Consider the following 18,132-nt stretch of genomic DNA (forward strand, 5'->3'; position numbering starts at 1 on the left):
AGATTGTAAAAAAGACAACACACTGCGAGCTTGCATCGGATTGGATGGTGGCGTTTGTTGAGTACTTTAGTTGTACTGTCGGTCAGAGCCCAGGGCAGGCGACTTGACGTCCGTGATCGACTTCAACAGCCTGGACTTGTGTCAGTTGTCATGAATCTAATCATCAGCCTCTCAGGACTACTTACTGCAAGTTACGATCCCTCATCTCCCTATCGAGGGTATCCATTTGCTTGGCCGTCAGTCTAGCCTTACTTATCTGTATTCCACACGTTAGCCTCCAGTTCACTTCACTCCTGCATGACAGCAAAGAAATCATGCCGGTGCATCATGCAAGGGGCTTTCGCACCGAAGCAAGTGCTACTGAGGAATGATCATCAATCTCCTCACCTTCCGCCGCATCATCCTTCGCAGCGGCGGCGTCGTCGCCCTCCTCTGCGTTGGCAAATCTGCTGGCTGCGAGTCCCTTGGGCTTGGCGATGGCGGCGTTGGCCTAGTAATGTGTCAGTCGTAGTCCGTCCTATAAACACGTCTGGCTGAGCTCACCTTGGCCTCAGCGATCTCGGCATCCTTGACCTTGATCTGGGCCTCGAGGACCTCCACCTGCTTCTCTCCATCCTCAACCTTGGCCACCGCCTCAGCAAGCTTCGCCTCCAGATCCTTGGCCGTCTTCTGGGCCTCCTCGGCAATGCCAGTCAGGCTGTCGTGCATGTCCTGGTAGTCGGCCTTGGCGGTCTTTTGCTTGGCCTCAGCCTCAGCCTTGACAGCTTCAAGGTCCTTCTGCGCAAGGGCCAAGTCGTCCTTGAGAGTTGAGAGCTGAGTCTGAGCAGCAGTCAAATCTCCCTGTGCACTCTCGTAGCGACCAGTGGTTGACTTGAGCTCGGCATCAACGCCAGCAAGGGCATCCTCGTGGAACTTCTTCATCGTGGCGATTTCCCTCTTCAGGGCATCCACCTCAGAAGTATCAGGCTTGACGTTCCTTGCCTCCTCAAGCTCAGCAAGCGCTGTGAATCGCTCCGTCTTCTCCTGGGCCAGCTGGTGGGACAGCTCCTCAACCTCAACCTGAGCCTTCTGGAGTTCAGCCTCCAGACCTTGGTTGGTCTCCGTCAACTTCTCAATCTTGTTCTCCAGCTGAGTATCGTTGTTTCGGTGCTGCGTCATCATATCATCGATCGACTTGGTGTGATTAGCAGTGAGCTCCTCCAGCTCCTTCTTGGCCTCGGCGCCCTCGTTCTTCATACGCTCTAGGACCTCGCCGTTGAAGGACAGCAGCTTCTCAACCTCAGCAGCGTGTTCTTGCTCAAGTTCGAAACGAGCCTCATCAATGGCCTGCTTCTTGGAAGCCTGCGCCTTCTCAAGCTCATCCTTGGCGTTCTGGAGCTCGGCCTTCAAGCTGGCCAACTCCTCGGCGTGCTTCTTGTCGTCCGCGCTCTGAGCCTCCAGTTGGCTCTTCAATGCCAGGATTTCCTCGCTGTGGGCCTTTTCAGTCGCTTCTCTGGCAGCCTGGTGCTCAGCCTCGAGGGCAGCAATCTTAGCAGCCTGAGCGTCGTTGCCAGCAGTCTTCGCGGCCTCGATCTCTTCCAGAGCCTTGGCCAAGGCCTCGGCGTGCGCCTTGTCACTCGCTTCCTTGTCAGCCTCGACCTTAGCCTTCAGGGCCTCCAGCTCAGCTGCGTGAGTAGCATCGCCTGCCTCTCGAGCATCATCCAGCTCAGCCTTCAGCTTGGCAATCTCAGTGGCATGAGCGACCTCGCCAGCTTCTCGAGCCTCGTCGAGCTCAGCCTTGAGCTTAGCGATCTCGGTAGCATGCGCGGTCTCGCTTCCTTCCTTGGCCGTAGCCAGTTCAGATGCGTGGCCAGCGACGAGGTTCTCCTTCTCCTCAGTATGCTCCTTCTTGAGTGTCTCCAGGATGCTGGCGTGAGCAGCCTTGAGAGCCTCGAGCTCGTCGGTGTGGGTGGACGCGCCCTCGGTCTTCAGAATCTCCAGTTGCTTGGCGTGGCTCTCCTTCAGGGACTCAATCTCGGCAATGCGGGTATCCCGGTCAGCGGCCGCAGTGTTCTTGGAAGACTCGAGCTCCTCAGCATGGCTGGCACGAAGAGCATCAAGGTTCTTCTGGTGCTCAGCCTGCTTCTCCTCCAGAGCAGCGACAGCAGCAGCGTGCTCAGCCTTAGCAGCCTCGAGGGCCTTGGCGTGGCCCTCGGCAGCCTCTGAAGTAGAGGTCTTGAGCTCGTTGTGCTGACCCTCAAGCTCCTCAAACTTGCGCTTGAAGAAGGCGTCTCCTCGGAGAGACTCAATCTCCTGCTCGTAATCCTGGGAAATGCTCTTCATTCGCTCTTCCTGCATCTCCTTGACCTTGACAATCTCCTCCTCCTTTTCAGCGAGAGCCTTCTGGGCCTCCTCGGCCTGAGCCTTGGCAGCAGTAGCCTCCTCCTGGGCCTTGGTAAGATCCTGCTTGGCCGCCTCAAGTTCGGTCTCCTTCTCAGCAAGGCTGCTCTGAAGCTTGCTGATCTCGTCGTTAAGAGACGCGACCTCGGCCTTGGCCGTCTGAGCAGTCGTCTCGGCAAGCGCGAGGGCAACCTTGGTGTCAGCAACCTGGGCCTCAAGGGCGGAAATCTTGGCCGTATGGGCCTCTTGCTCAGACTTGAGCTTGTCGCCGCTGGCGGACTCGAGGGCAGACTGAGACGCGGTCAGTTCGTCGATCTTCTTCTGCAGCTCAGCGGTAGCGGCCTCGTGGCTGGCCTTAAGATCCGCCATAGCAGTCTCGTGGGAGGAAACATCGGCCTGATCCTTGTCATGCTCCTCCTTGTGCTTAGTCTCCAAGGCCTCGATGGCAGATGTCTTCTGGGCCTCAAGAGAGGTCTTAAGCTCCTCAATCTGGGAAGCGTGCTCGTCAATGGCCTTCTGGAGTTCTTCCTTGCTAGATGCAAGCTTCTCTTCACTCTCAGCCTGAGCGGTCTCAAGCTGCTTCTTCAGTGAGTCAAGCTCGCTCTCAGTAGTCTCCTTGGCGGCCACTGCAGCGTCAAGCTCTGTCTGGAGCTTCTCAAGCTCAGCTTGCGCAGTCTCAAGCTTCTCGTTTGCCTCAGACACTTGTCCCGTCAGGGCAGCAACAGCCGACTCGTGCTCGGCCTTGATAGCAGCAAGGTCCTCGCCAATGGTATGGGAACCTGTATCATCACCTGCCGCCTTGTGGACCTGCTCAGCGAGTTCGGCAAGCTTCTCCTCCGAGGTCTTCACCTCAGCCTTCAGAGCTTCAATCTCGTGCTCGCTCTCAGCCAACTTAGCCTTGAGCGACTCAATCTCCTTGGTAGCCTCCGAAGAAGCGGAAGTAGGTCGAGTCGCGGTGCGAGAGGCAGTCAAAGGTCCCGAAGTAGACAGGCGCTTTCGGGCATCGCTAGTAGGGGTGGCACTCGCTGTTCGAGTGGCAGTAGTTCGTGTCGCCGTAGGGGGGTGGGCGGTCGAGGTTCGGGTGCTTGTCGCGGTCCGCGGCGTCGTGGTCGTCGTGGTCCCGGGCCTTCGTGTCGCAGTAGCTGAGCCAGTAGCGGAGCTAAGAGGCCTCCTCTCGGCTGCCTTGCCAGGGCTGGACATGATAGAACTCGTCCTGCGAGCCGAAGCGCTCGAGGTGGTCGACTTCTTGTCGTCTTCGCTCGCGCTCATGCTAAGCCTGCTCTTGTGGCTCGAGGTCGAGGTCGACGAGGTCGCGGTCCTGCGGACAGTAGAGGTGGGAGGTCGGGTCGGGGGCTTGCTCAAACCAGTAGCAGTGCGAGTGCTTGCGGTGGTAGGCTTGGTAGCCGTCGACGTCGAGCCTGGGCGACGAGTAGCGCTCGTGGCCGAGGCAGCCCCAGGTCGCTTCACAACTGGCTTCTTGTCTCCATTCTCCTTGGCCGGCGTCTCAGGCGAGGCAGGAGTCGCTGCGTGTGGGCTCTCGGGCTCGGCGTGGGCCTCGGTAGGAGAAGCGACAGCCTCCTCGGGCTGGACAATGTCGAAGCTCTCGGTCTCGGACATGGTTTGCAGGGGGAATGTATATAAGGAGAGTTATTCTGCAAGATGAGAGAGTCAGCAAAAGGAATGAATGGACAAGGAGGGTAGATATGGAGTTTGGGAGATGGAGCTAGACGTTGCAAATGAGCTCGTAGCTACCTCTGCCAGCCGAAAAGGTCGAACCACGCAGCTCGACCGTTCAACCAGGGTAATCAGGAAATAGCAGGGCAACTGAAAGCACGAGCTATGGAGCCCAGCGTCAAGGATACGAGAGGGAATGGGATCGATTAATTTCACTGACCTCTTTGTTCGGTCCCCTTTTTGCCTATCGAGCAAAAACCACGCTTTCTTGCCAGCGCAAACCGCGGGCTGCTAAAGGACAGAATACCCGCACGGGCAGCAAAGAAGAGGCGGGATAGAGGGGCAATGGCAGCGGAGCAGTCAAGCAAGGCAATAACGGCTTCTCTATCGACAGGATCTGCTTGCTTCCAAAGGAGGGAGAAGGGAGTGGAAGTGGAAGGGGAGAAAAGCTGTCCTGTCCTGTCTTGATGGGCTCAGGATATTAGACCGGGGTACGTACCTTACGACCCTGAGCTGTTCCATGGGGGGCCCCAGGCTGGCGCCCAGCTCTACGGACGTCCATTTCCACGACCGACTGGTGGGAGTGGGACTGTAGCTTGGCGCACCGGCCACTGACACCTGGCCCAGGCCTCAATGAGCCCCTGTGAAGAGCGGTTGGTAGCGAGCGCTACGGCTGGCATCCAGGGGGCGGGGCGGTAGGTCGGGTCTCCAGGGGTCCTAGTCCGTGGACCGTGGACGGCGGGTGGCTGTCTGGTTCCTGGTTCAGAGTCATCGAGATAACGTCGTTGAGTGGATAACGCGTCCCGGCCAGTCTCTGACACGATGACACCCTTGAGTCACTGCTGAAATAAATGTTGCAATTTGTTAAGAGTTTGACACTAGATCTACACTAACAATTGTTTCGGATAACAACCCACCCGCGCTTCCACCAGCAAAGAGGCCGTTTCTCCTACCTGTCTCTGTCTGGCCCTGCATGCGAACGGCGCGCCATATGCAATGCAATGCGAGCCACCGCCGTCTTTTCCCTAAACCCAAAGGGCCTTTATCCACCAAGAGGTACCTGTTTATTTACTCCATACCATTTGGGTATATAGGCCCTTTGTCGTTTATGACCGTTTCAGTTCAACTCTAGCGCGCACAAAGCAATCAAAGGGCGGGGTTCAACGGGTTGATGGGATCTTCACATCCAATCTCGCAGAGCGCGTCAGTCACGCGCCGACCCGGACACATTTCAATAAAAATGAAGCTTGATTTGTTGACTTGTTACCACAAATGAACTAGACTAGCTGTCTCTGATCCTGCGCCATTCTTCCTTGGGCAGTAGCGTAGTCCCCTCATCAGAGCATGGCGCTTCAACCAATTCCAGACTCCCGTCTACAGGGAGTGAGGAGAGATGCGACAACAACTCAGGCTGCGACCATGAAACACATTCCCCAGAGACCAACGTCGATTAGTGCATCGGATACTCGGTATGCATGCGCTGGCGAGGCCACACTCGTCTTGTCTGCCCTGCCTGTTGTGGACAATGATGTGACATGATGTGACGCCGGCAGAGCGTTGATGATGTGGCACGGCATCGTTGGCACAAGGCCACCTCCACGACGACGTGAGACACGACACGCCCTCGCCCGTTCATGCATCGGCTTCTCTCCCCGGCATCAACGTGGTCGAACATTTAGATGGTTGAGATGACCTCTCTCATTGTATCAGGCGACAACGTGAACTCCAAGATAGCCGATTCTCTCCCGCAGGTAGGTAGCCATGCCCATCGATGCAAATGTCAGGAAGGGAGGTCAATAGTATGTACGCTATCATCAGATCTAAACAAGACCATCCTTCCAACTTCCTCTCAATATCATAGGCCAAGTCACTCGCCGAATCTTTCCCGGGTATCAAGAAACTAGGGACAACCATCAAGGTCGGTTATCCCAGACAACGCCTGAAATCGCATAAACGCCTCTACCAATAAACCGTTCTCATCGCATTACTCATGTTCATAGGTCCAGAGTGGCGGATCCGTTCCAGCCCGTTCATACTTACGCCGCACCATGTCCTTCAAGTATTTCACTCGCTCTATAACCTCTGCAGAAGACCTCTCATGACACACGGAAGCGAGCACTTGATAATCCGGGCGCCGCGAGCTCCTGATAGTTCTGAGCAGTCGATCATCTTCCCAGTAGTACCATCCATGCTTTTCAAAGTACTGGGCCTCTTCTTCTCGGCTTAGTCGCGGCGCATCGGGATGCGATTGACTCCCTGTTTGCGCTGGTCGACGCGATGATGCTGGTCGCGAAGAACTTGTTTCTTGCGTCGGTCGGTGCGATACCTGTCGTGAAGAACTCTTTCTTTGCGTCGACTCAATGAAGAGCTGCATCTGCCGGGCCCGGACATCTTTCGCTTGTTGCAGCTTCTTCTCACGCTCTCGTTGCACCACCCGGTCGTTCTCGATTGCCTTCTTGAGCTTTTCAGGCTCATTCTGAAGTTCTTCGATTCGCTTCAGGGCTTTATCGATTTCCTCCTTTGCTGTCTCGACAGCTGGGCTCAGCGTCTCCCAAGCCTCCTTCTTCTTCTCCCAGGCTTCTTTCGTTTTCTTCCAATCCTCCTCATCCCCAGTCGGCTTAGGGGGGTTGAGGTCAGACCAGTTCAGCAGAGCCGCGCAGATCCTCCGAATCCAGCCTGAGATCCGTAGCAGCAACTGCAGGGTCAATAATGTAAACTCGCCAGTATGATTAACAGCTTGCTGCATCATGACATCCGGGATATCACATCCAGCAAGGAATGCGTCTCTCAGCAACCACACGAGCATTGGGATGATGCACCTGTGCAACTTGGAAATGATCCGACGGTTGTTGATTTGGTTGGCTGGAGCATCGTGATCAGGTCCTGGCTGCTGCACAATAGTCTTAACGTATTGCTCGATGAGGCCACCGGTCTTGGTGATTAGCCGATTGAATTGAGCTTCGTGCTCGCGGAAGTACTTGTTCTGTTCATCAAGTCGCGGCGATCGGGGGACTTTGTGGCATAGTTGCCATAGGCCATAGACGTGAGTAAGAATGACCTTAGATCGTGGAAGGGGCCTGGAGCCCTTCCTGAGAGCTTCTTTAAAGTCTCTCTTGGCAGATGCTGCGTCCAACTTTGCGTCCCTGTCCCATTTCCTTTTGCCCATCCACCCTGACGAGGACATGATGGTGACAAGCTTTTGCACCACCTTGCCCTGGATCTTGGCTGTCACGGCTGTCTCGTTTTCCTTAGGTAACTCGATCAGCAGAGAGTCTTCAATGTAGCTCGCATCATTTTCCGGCTCGGATTCATCCTCTGACTCGACGTCATCCCCCGGTGCATCCTCTGCCGGAGGCAGCTCTGATGGCTCCTCATCGGCCTCGGAATCACCATCATCGTATGAACCGTCTTGCTCTTCAGCAGCGGTGTTCTCTGCAACACCCCTCCTTCTTCCTCTAGGTGACCGCGTTGCTTGAGATTGAGTCCTTCCTCTTTTCCTCGCCGCTTGAGCTGCCGCTGTAGACGTCTGTCCCTGTTTCTCTCTTTGCTGCTGTTCTTGGTGGTTTTCCTCATCGTCTCCCGCAAATTCATACAAAGCATTTTCCTGAGCCTGGCTAAGTAGGGGTTGTTTCGACTTAGAAGGCCTCCTAACTTGGGACCTCGGAGGATCTGAGCCTAGGACCGGTGATGCAGCTCTATTTACTTGATAATCAGGTTCGCCAAAGGTTGCTTTTCGACTCTGCCGTCGCTTTTTTCGTTTACCTGGCTGGGAAGGTTCCGGTTGTGAAGGATCTGGCCTCGACTCAGGGTTGTCTTGCTCCGCAGGCTCGGGTTGTTCCACAGACGTAGGCTGTTCTGCTGGTGTACGTAGTTCCTCCTGATCCTCGGCCTGCGCTGGAGCCTCATCCACAATCTCGACAACTTTATCAGCCTGCGAGTCTTCAATTTCAGCCTCAACCTCGATCACCTCGTCATTCTCAGCCTCAATATCATCTGCAGCCTCGGTCTCAACTTCGATCACATCCCCATTGTCGTCTTGTGATAACTGCACAACGATTCCAGCCCGGCCGTCGTTCTCTGAATGATACTCAGCGCTATCATCAGGTCGAAGCTTGGGCAACTTGTGGATCTGCTCGGTATCCGGGAGGATGGTCTTATTGATATTCTTGAAAAAGTCTTGCCCTGGGGGAGCCGATTCGTCATCATCTTCGTCCTCCACTCGATCATAGTTCTGCGAGGGTTGTTCTTCCTCCTCGGCCCCTTCAGCATCATCACTATGCTGACGTTTCGCAAGTTGATCCTCGGATTCGCCAATAGTGCGTCGGCGCTTCCTCCTGGGCGTGCTTAATTTCTCGAAGATTTGGTTGTCTGTATGCGACCGTGTCTGACGGCGTTGGCTCGAAGGAGGCTCCTCAGAAGTTTTCGATTTTCGAGGCGGTCGCCCACGTAGGCGTGTGCTGGATTCGGAGGCATCGCTTCTTATTGGCGTCATAGTAGTCGTAGAAGCACGAGACCTTCCCCGTCTTTTCGGCTCAGGCATAGAGACGGGAGCTGCTGCCTTGCCCTGAGATCGCAGGCGAGCCATCATGATGGTTTGTTATTCCGGAGGTTGGGTGTAAGTTTGCGACGACCAGGTCGCATAACGTTGGCGACAAGCCGGGACACCGCTGTAAGTTCGCTGCGCTAGCTAATGGATGTCTGTTCAATGAAAGTCGGATCGAATATGGGCGACGGGTCGGAGTTTGTCGTTGTCAGAGCATCTTTGCCGTGAATTGTCTGGGGAGAGTTGCTTGGCAGTGAATGACCGAGGACCAGTCGCGTCTAAGCGCGTTAAAAGGTGGGGCAAGTCTGAAGCTCAAGCTCAGGGTGCAACAGATGACATCAACTTGATGAGCTCCCAAAGAAGCAAGAAATAGCAGTAAAACTTGGGATAATGTCAACCTCTAGAAAATATACTGCCGTTGCTTGAGTTGACTTTATACATTCTACTCGAGTTCGCAAGTTACCATGACAAAGCTGCCTCTGCCCTAACTTTGAGCTCTCAAGGTCGCATAGCTGACTAAATTCGGGCATCCACCATCACCAGCTCTTGGTCTCCAACCTGGCACTTACACACATCCCCCTTTCAGCTTCCATCACACCGTCCAGACGACGAAAACCTCGAAGACTCGTCCTTTTCTTTCACCAACACACAGCAGGCTTCTTGACGTCAGGCCTCCGTCACAAGACATCAGCTCAACATGACGTCCGCTTCCCCTCCAAAACCCCCCACTCTAGAGGTCCTGGATCTCAGCTCCCCGCCATCCTTCACCAAGCCCTCGAAGCGCATCCACGAGGGCCCCGACGTCGCCCGCTTCCTCACCAGCCTCGCCTACCGCGACATCGGCATCTTCATCCTCCAGCTCAACCACGCCCTCTGTCCCCGCAACCAACCCTCCTCACCCCGCCCCCGCACATTCCCCCTCACCTCCAAGCCGCCGACATCGCCGTCCATCCAAGCTCTCCAGAGTCTACTATCCAAGATCGAACGCTTCATCGACGATGCTCCTCCAGACCCGGGCCCTCGAAGATTCGGAAACGTGAGCTTTCGCAAGTGGTACGCGATTCTCGAGAAAAACTTGAACGAACTGCTTGGAGAAGGACTACTTGGCGAAACACTAAAGGTTGGCGATGGCGCAGCGTTGGAGGAGGTTTCCAGCTACCTTCTTGGAGGATTTGGAAGCGTACAGCGACTAGACTACGGAACGGGACATGAACTCAGTTTCGTCGCCTTTCTTGGGTGTCTATGGAAACTGGGCTACTTCAAGGATGGAAACACTGGGGGCGAGATCGAACGGGAGATCGTTCTCAACGTTATTGAACCGTATGGCCCCTTCCCACGTCTGCCTTGGATTGCACTAACACAAACAGATATCTGAGGGTGGTAAGGAAGCTCATCTTGACTTATACCCTCGAGCCCGCTGGCTCTCATGGCGTCTGGGGTCTCGACGACCACTCCTTCATGCCCTACATCTTTGGTTCTGCGCAACTCGCGCGGCCCATAAACGATACCGAGCCCATGCCCACCGAGGGTTCAGTCAAGGGCGCCCCGAAGCCTAGCGATGTCACCAAGGCCACCGTGGTAGAGGACCAGCGACAGGTCAACATGTACTTTTCCGCCATCGGCTTCATCAACGATGTCAAGAAGGGTCCGTTCTGGGAGCACAGTCCCATCCTGTTCGACATTTCTGGCATCCGCGACGGCTGGGGCAAGATCAACAAGGGCATGATCAAGATGTTCAACGCCGAGGTGCTGTCTAAGTTTCCTGTTGTCCAGCACTTCCCCTTTGGCTCGCTCTTCTCGTGGGAGATCGATCCAGAGGCGGCGACCCCAACCCAGAGCGTCCACATGGCGAATCAGCCTACACAAATGCCACATGCACCTCCATCTGGGGTTGGAACAGCTGCACCGTGGGCTCAGGCTACGAGGATGCCAGCGCCAACGGGTCCAGGTATTCCGTATTCCCGAATGCCACTACCAGGGCCCAGCTCTGGCTCCCTTGCAAGGCCTCATCAGGGCGGGGCACCCAAGTCGGAATCTACAAGCGGGCAAATCACCATGACCAAAGCGCCGTGGGCAAGGGATGAGTAGCCAGCTCATAGGAGCTTCAACATGGTTTAGACACAGTGTTATTTAGGCGCACATTATGGAGTCAACGGACTTGGAGAGCATGGAGAGTGTTTGTGCATTAGATATAAAAAGCAGGGTATAGATGTGAAAAAACATGTCGCGACACTTCTCCCTCCGGGGTATCCAGCCAGCTGCTAGAACAAAAAGGAAACATCTAAGCAGGCCGAGGCTGCTAAGCAACTAGGAAATCCGTCTCTAAGGCAGCCGCCATCGACTGGACGCACGAGTACGCCCCGTTCGATTCAGCATGGCCGCTGTCGTTGAGGTAAAAGCAAGATAGATGTCTCCATCTGGCAGCATTCAAAAGAGCAATCATAAGGGGGCATTTAAGAGGCGGCAGCAGGGGCAGGGGCAGGAGCTGGCGGGTCAGCGTCCTTCTTCTCCTCCTTGGGGGCCTCGGCCGGAGCAGCCTCGGTAGGAGCAGGAGCAGGAGCGGGGACGGCAGCCGGAGCGGGAGCGGGAGTCTCAACGGCCGGAGCAGCGGCGGGGGCAGCGACTGGGGCGGGCTCCGTCTTGGCGGGCTCGGCAGCGGGAGCGGCTTCAGTGGTCGGGGCAGCGGCCGGAGCAGCAGGTTCAGTGGCAGGTGCTGAAAAATCATTAGCAAATCATCCATGACAACGTAAATATTGCCGTCTCGTAGGTAAACGTACCAGGAGCAGCCTCCTCTGTCTTGGCAGCGTCGGTAGCAGCAGGAGCCTCTGGCTTTGTCTCGGCCTCGGGCTTGGCCTCCTCCTTGGCGGGCTCAGTAACGGGGGCGGCGGGCTCAGCTGTAACGCAGAAGGGTTAGGAAAAGAAGCAACTAGGACGAGAGCTGCATCTAGCAGCATCTCAGATCATCAAACGTACTGGCTGGGGCTGGGGGAGCAGCGGCCTCAGTCTTGGTGGGCTCGGTGGTGGTCTCGGTAGGCTTGCTCTCGGCGGGCTTATTCTCGGCAGCGGGCTCCTTCTCGCCCTTCTTCTTGAAGGCGGCCTTGAGCTTGGCCTTGAGGTTGTCGAGGGCGTGAAGAGCTGTTGGGGGTATTGTCAGTAGAGCTGACTGGGTGGTGCCTTGGGAGGTGCGCTATCGGAGGTGGGCGCAAGAGGAAAACTCACGGATTCCGGGCATGATGAGGGATTTCGAGGCGGAGATGGATTCAAAGGTGAGATCCTACAGATAGGTAATCGTCAGCTACCGACCGAGGTCTTCACATACGGATGTCAGGTCAGCTCCAGCAGCTTGACAAGCTTGCCCAAGCACCGACTAACAGAGCCCATGGAGTACAAGCTCAAGGCGTATGCCGTGCCACTTTGCGTACGTACCAGATAGAGCTCAAAGAAGCGAACCTGACAGATGTAGCAGGCGATGACTTTAGCAGCAGAACGAAGCTGTGTGAAGATGAAGAAGATGAAAGTTGGGGAGGGGAAGAGGTTGAGATGGGGGGTGGAGATGAATCCGAGTCCTGGTTAACGCCTGGCTTTTGCCGTTTCTGGGTCGTGTTACGGGGTCCCTCCCCCCAGCAGGCGGGAGATGAAACTCGTGCAAACAGAGCACAGCACAAAAAAATACAGAAGGGTTCCCTCCCTGGGCAGTGGGTGACATGCAATCTCGACTGAAGCACACAGCGCGGGTGGTCTAATCTGAGGCGGGAAGCTCTGGGCCACTGATAAATTAAGCCTTTTCCAGGGGTGGTGCCAAGTTCGAGACCGTCGACGCCAGGGGGTTCCACATCGCCCTGCAGCTCTGTCTCTCTGTGACGACTGACTGGAAATAATTATAGCAGCAAGGACCCCTGAGGAAAGGATCATGATTCACAAAGTGTCCAGGGATAGATGAAGACCTGCTAATCCGTAATCTTGCGAGCCCAACGTGTCCTTGTTGTCACTCTTGATTGTCAAGGCTCGAAATGAATCAAGGGATGGGATGGATAGCCGAAACCAGGACTGCAGCAGATGGTGAATCAAAGGGATGGGGGGACTGTAAACATCTGGTACACCCCGTCTTGTGACCCGTTAGTGCTCTGCCGGCTCGAGATACCACCGTCGCTAACACTTGTCGCTGACGACAGCGTGCATCTCTCAACGACCCACCACCTGGACACCTTTGACGCGCAACGAGGATGCCGTGCAGGAGGGACATGAGAAGGTGTCAATGCCAATGCCCGTATCAAAATATCGCCAGTGATACAGAGCATCGTCACTTTCCCCCTCTTCGCCAAGCAACAAAGTCCTCATCTGATTCCTTTTTCGTGCTCTTTACCTGTTCTAGACTCATTCCCAGGGTCACCAAGTCACAGCCTATCAGACCCTTCCCCACCAGTTAAGCTTTCCCAAGCTTTTCTTGTCGGGCTGCTTTTTTAGTGCCGTCACCAATGGATTGCCGCCCCCACGAAAAAACCTACCCGCCCGATGCTAAACAACGGAACGTAGTCTGCATGCCATCAAATGCCAACCGACGGAAACTTCCATTGCTTATCTTACATGGTGAATATCAGGTTTTACAGGTCGCTCTAGAAGAGCCAAAATGTTCTAGATCACGCCCGTATCCTCTCCGCCAACCACTCCTCCACAACCTCCTCTCCCTTCTCGTCCATCTCCAACGTCCCCCTCTCCTCCCCAGCTTCCTCAACCTTGACTCGCCGCTTCCCTTCATCCTCCCACATGTGAATTTCTTCATCCCAGAGACCCCTCTCCTTGAGCTCGACCCTCTCGATGCTCCGGTGCATCATCTCGGCCAGCTCCCGAGCCTGCATCTCCAGGCAGTTCCCCCAGGGCCTCGCCCCCTTGGGCCGCCCTGGCTTGTCGGAGCGCTGTGGCAGAGGCGGGGAGTCGTACAGCAGCAGGGTCTCGGGGATTTTGAGCGTCGATTTGCGGGGTGGGAACACCAGCCGAGACTTGCGCGGCGCCTTTTCCGGGACAGCTGGCGCGGCGTCTGGGTTTGTCAGGGCCTCGATCCACGCAGCGTCGTCTTCCGACATGTTGTAGGACGAGGGGATGTTCAAGCCCGGGTTGTGGAAGAACAGGCTCGGGCTAGCAAAGGGGTCGAACAGGTCGTTGGTTGACTGGAAGAAGACCGGCAGATGCTCCTGGAGGTAGTGCATGTATGCGCTCCCCTGCGGCTTGTAGATGAACCCCGTGCCCTTGGATCGCCAGGTAGTCCGGTTCACCGGGTGGTCGGGGAGGAACATGGTCCAGTTGTAGATGCCGTTGTACGACACGACCCCTCGAACCCCGAAAGGCTTGTGCGGCTGCGACTCTGTCAGAGCGAGCGAGGTAGCCAGGCTCGCGCCCAGGTGAGATCCGTAGACGTAAATGTCACGCCGCTGAATGCCTTCGGGTGCGAGGTTCTCGATGAGCCAGGAGTAGGCAAACGCCATGTCATGAACTGGCGTCGGCCAGAGACCCTCCGTGGAAGGCATCTGTGTCAATCCAGGATCAAACGAGTTCCAACGGTAATTGATGCTAGCAACCGGTTTCCCCTGAAGGAAATTAGGCAATGGAGTATATTGCCCATTGCCAGTGGGAAATGGGGGGAGATGAATGAAGAGGGGAGATTGTGGATGATGCTCAGCAACATTGATGAGGCTATCGTGGATCAGTGGGTTGCGTCGTTGGCACAGGTCAGGGAGGTTTCTCACTCTATGTTGACATGGCCCGCTGAGCCAGTTCTGACACTAACCCGCTCATGGCTTTGAGAGCTAAACGGCCTCCGCAACGGCCCAGCACAAACGTTGATGAGGCGGTTACGGGTAGCACGGAAGACGCGGAGAAGGCATGCTGGCATACTGCAACCGCATACCCGAGGCACTGGCGGCACGGAAACGCGTCTTTGGCGCCAGCTCTAGAGTTTCTATAAGGAACGGAATTAGCTAGGTGAAAAGGGGTCTTGGTAAGGACGCGACTTACACGCTCAATGTGAGAGATGGCTGAGAGGACAGTCACGCATGAGGTTGACTCGGCAACCTCTCCAAGACCCCCTTGACGTCAGGGCTATAAGAGGTTGTCCATATAAAAATACACGGTGAGATTAGTGGAAGCAATCAGCCGTACAGCCAAGTTGCTTTGATCGTGAAAAGGCAATGATAGGGCGAGGAGCCGATGTAGGAACAAACTTGAGGTGAGTGGGGAGAATTAATTCCATTGGACAACAGAAAATATGGGGCAGCCAAGTTTCTTGAAAGTACCCATAATCACCCTATCTCGATCGACAAAGCTCTAGGGTCAGCAGGGCGTCAGTGCCAAAAAGCTTGAATTCCATCCGCCAAATTTAATAATTCCAGCGGCTGGGATCAAAGTATCTCTCGAGTACCAGCTTGGTTCAAACTCGTGATGCCGCCTTTTCCCTCTTATCCGCCGTTACCGCTCTCTCCCTTTTACGAATCCCTTGGTCAGCCTTTGCAAGGTCTTGGTAAACGATGACTACCTCGAGAGGTAGCTCCAGCGGCAGGGCAACTAAATTCGGAAAAGCCGCACATCATCTAGCGAAGCTAGCAAACCGTCTAATGAGACAACCGCTTTGAAGGACACAAAAAGACGTCATCGTCCGCGTGTTTCCCCATGCCAAGATTTCCGTCCCAGCCGTTCACTTGGACCCTTGACTCTTGATCCATCGCCAAGACCTTTCAAGATCCCAATTGCAACGCTCTGAAGTACACGAGAATCTTTTGTATCATCTGTGTACTCGCATCTCATTTTTATATCCGAGGTCGATGGATGCATCCTGCCGCATATGTATCATCTGATCGAGACAAGCTCACCTCACACCACCGAGTAGCCTCAAAACAGACCCCATGGACGACGGCAACTTGGGAGACACCATCCAAGATGAGGCCGAGGTCATTGAAGACTCTGTCGCGTATGAGACGCGGATGGAAAATGATGATGCCCATCTAGCTCCAAGGTGAGCCCATCAGCTCACAGTCACTTCATATATACTAACATCACCAGCCGCTGGTGGTTTGCCTCGTCGGCATTCCCCATGATCGCCGGCACCCTTGGCCCCGTCGCCTCGGCCTTCAGTATCTGCGCCCTCGTTCGGCCATGGAGACAGCAACTCGTGCCCGGCGAGGACATCGACGACGCGGTCTACATTGCTGACCCCCCATGGTTGACCATCATCAACGCCATTCAGCTCTTCATGGCCATCATCTCAAACATGTTTCTCCTCCTCAACATGGCCAGACGCGTCCGCTTCACCATCGCTCAGCCTGTTACCATCATCGGCTGGTACATCTCGGCGATTCTCCTCATCTCGCTGTTAGCCACGGCCTCGGGGCCACTCACTGATGGCATCAAGTTTAACAAAGACGAGCTCATCTGGTCACAGGCCTTTTACTACGGCATGTGGGCAGCCATCCTCTACTTTGTCGACGCCACGCTCATGGTGGTGACGTTCTATGGTGCCTGGACTGGTCATTATGGCAAGGACTTTAACCTGACGCCCAGCCAGCGCACCCTCATGCTCCAGACCATCATGTTCCTCATGTATCTTCTCATCGGCGCCCTAGTCTTCTCCAACATCGAAGGCTGGAACTATCTCGACGGCGTCTACTGGGCCGACGTGACCCTCTTCACCGTTGGTTTTGGCGACTTCGCGCCAAATACGACCCTAGGCTGTGCCCTCATGATACCCTACGCCCTCATCGGCGTCATCAGTCTCGGTCTGGTCATTGGCTCTATTCGAAGCCTTGTTCTCGAACGTGGAAAGCGTCAGGTTGATGCCCGGATGGAAGAGAAGAAGCGGCGGAGAATGGTCCGCAGCATGACTAAGAAAGGTGACGACGATATCCTCGAGCCCATCCGGGAACCACACCGCGCCGACTCCGAATTCTCCAGCAAGCTACCAGCAACAGAGTATGAGCGTCGCAAGGTCGAGTTCGATCTCATGCGCAAGATCCAGGCCCAGACGTCGTCCCGTCGTCGCTGGATGGCCATGGCCATATCCACAGGCTCGTGGCTCATTTTGTGGCTCCTGGGGGCCTTCATCTTTGTCAAGTGCGAGAAGCCGTACCAGGGCTGGGTGTACTTTGACGGCTTCTACTTTTGCTTCATCTCTCTCACCACCATTGGATACGGCGACAAGACGGTTAAATCCAACGCGGGCAAGTCATTCTTTGTATTTTGGTCTCTCCTCGCGTTGCCGACTATGACAGTTCTCATCTCAAACGCCGGAGATACTGTTGTCAAGCTCATCCGTGATAGCACGCTGCGACTCGGAAACGTCACTATCCTCCCCGGCGAGGGCAACTTTTCTGGCGATCTCAAGTACATCATCCACAAGGCCACGTTTGGAAGGATGTTCCCAGATCACAAGAGCCCCCCAGCACCTCAGGACCTCAAGAAACACCAATCAACTCAAAGTAATACCACCCAGCAAATAACCGACACCATAATCAAAACAGAAGAAGGAAATCATGGACAAGACGCACGCGGCCGCTCTCGCCACTCAAACCTCGACCGAGACTCTTCTCCCCGACGGATAGGCCACCACCGCAACAACTCAACATTTACCTCCCAAGTCCGTCGGTCCCTCTCTCGTCTGCGAGACGCCAAAGATGAACTTCCCACCGGCACAGACTTCCACTTCCTCCTCATCTCCGAGATCCAGGTTCTCACTGGCCATCTAAAATCTAGCAAGCCTCATCACTACAGCTTCGAGCAGTGGGCATGGTATCTCAAGCTCATGGGCGAAGACGAAGGCAACGCCGAGACGCACCGCAAAGCGCAGCCAAAGAGCGGGCATAGACATCATCACCATCACCATCATCATGGCCGCGGTAGGAGCCCGCAACGAGGTGGTTACGGCTCACCAGATAGAAATGACGAGGAGAGCCCTGAGTCACAAGAGGCCATGGCCTGGTCCTGGGTTGGAAACCGCAGTCCGCTTATGGGAAGCCAGGAAGAGACGGAGTGGATTCTCGAAAGACTCATGGACAGACTGCGCGAGTCCCTGTCAGCAGAAGGAAGACGGCAGTTGAGAGCTGAAACTAGAGCTTTAGGAGCTGGTCATCATCGTCCAGTCAATGGTTCGCACCATAACGGACACAACCACGAGGACAAGGAAAAGGCGCACTGATATGTGGGTGACTTGGATCACAGGCTGACTATAATGATTATTTGAGGGTTACGGCGTTGATTTATTGTAAATGTTTGCATATAGCCGGTGTAAGTTTGGGCAGGTTCACGAAATACGGGTTTGTAAGTTGCTGTTGAGATAGTGTACAACTTCGAGGTCAGAGCCTCAAAGCACACAAAGTCATATTCATTCCTCATAGCTCTAGGCTTCCAAGTAACAGATCTAACCCTTCTGTCACTGTTCCGTATTCATACATGGATACTCGTACAACATAACTAACGACACATCGTCGCCGGGAGTGTCAATCCCTGCTTGTTCCGTAGACTTCATACAATGGCGACAGAGAGTATCGCCCATC

The 18,132-nt window shown here is 55.1% G+C and overlaps 6 protein-coding genes across 6 annotated transcripts; 2 read left to right on the forward strand and 4 right to left on the reverse strand.

Annotated features, from left to right (window-relative positions):
• Positions 1-66: 66 nt before the first annotated feature.
• LRP88_13184 (uncharacterized protein) lies at positions 67-3,996 on the reverse strand (the record flags this gene model as incomplete). Its single annotated transcript, XM_083249560.1, has 5 exons — positions 67-130; positions 186-256; positions 347-490; positions 544-1,791; positions 1,858-3,996. The coding sequence occupies 5 exons, from the start codon at positions 3,994-3,996 to the stop codon at positions 67-69; spliced, it is 3,666 nt and encodes a 1,221-aa protein (XP_083093894.1).
• A 2,041-nt stretch (positions 3,997-6,037) lies between these two features.
• Positions 6,038-8,641, reverse strand: LRP88_13185 (uncharacterized protein; the record flags this gene model as incomplete). The annotated part of the gene is made up of 2 exons (XM_083249561.1): positions 6,038-7,485; positions 7,816-8,641. The coding sequence occupies 2 exons, from the start codon at positions 8,639-8,641 to the stop codon at positions 6,038-6,040; spliced, it is 2,274 nt and encodes a 757-aa protein (XP_083093895.1).
• A 652-nt stretch (positions 8,642-9,293) lies between these two features.
• LRP88_13186 (peptidylprolyl isomerase RRD1) lies at positions 9,294-10,684 on the forward strand (the record flags this gene model as incomplete). Its single annotated transcript, XM_083249562.1, has 2 exons — positions 9,294-9,916; positions 9,964-10,684. The coding sequence occupies 2 exons, from the start codon at positions 9,294-9,296 to the stop codon at positions 10,682-10,684; spliced, it is 1,344 nt and encodes a 447-aa protein (XP_083093896.1).
• A 365-nt stretch (positions 10,685-11,049) lies between these two features.
• Positions 11,050-11,828, reverse strand: LRP88_13187 (uncharacterized protein; the record flags this gene model as incomplete). Its single annotated transcript, XM_083249563.1, has 4 exons — positions 11,050-11,309; positions 11,374-11,490; positions 11,570-11,731; positions 11,816-11,828. The coding sequence occupies 4 exons, from the start codon at positions 11,826-11,828 to the stop codon at positions 11,050-11,052; spliced, it is 552 nt and encodes a 183-aa protein (XP_083093897.1).
• A 1,405-nt stretch (positions 11,829-13,233) lies between these two features.
• On the reverse strand, positions 13,234-14,118 carry LRP88_13188 (uncharacterized protein; the record flags this gene model as incomplete). Its single annotated transcript, XM_083249564.1, has 1 exon — positions 13,234-14,118. The coding sequence occupies one exon, from the start codon at positions 14,116-14,118 to the stop codon at positions 13,234-13,236; it is 885 nt and encodes a 294-aa protein (XP_083093898.1).
• Positions 14,119-15,489: 1,371 nt separating this feature from the next.
• On the forward strand, positions 15,490-17,774 carry LRP88_13189 (potassium channel family protein; the record flags this gene model as incomplete). The annotated part of the gene is made up of 2 exons (XM_083249565.1): positions 15,490-15,599; positions 15,647-17,774. 2 exons carry the CDS (start codon positions 15,490-15,492, stop codon positions 17,772-17,774), a joined length of 2,238 nt encoding a protein of 745 aa, XP_083093899.1.
• Positions 17,775-18,132: the final 358 nt, after the last annotated feature.

The sequence above is a fragment of the Fusarium phalaenopsidis genome (assembly GCF_050370095.1).
Source record: "Fusarium phalaenopsidis strain FUZ10S chromosome Unknown contig_32332, whole genome shotgun sequence".
In the NCBI taxonomy this organism is placed as follows: Eukaryota; Fungi; Ascomycota; class Sordariomycetes; order Hypocreales; family Nectriaceae; genus Fusarium; species Fusarium phalaenopsidis.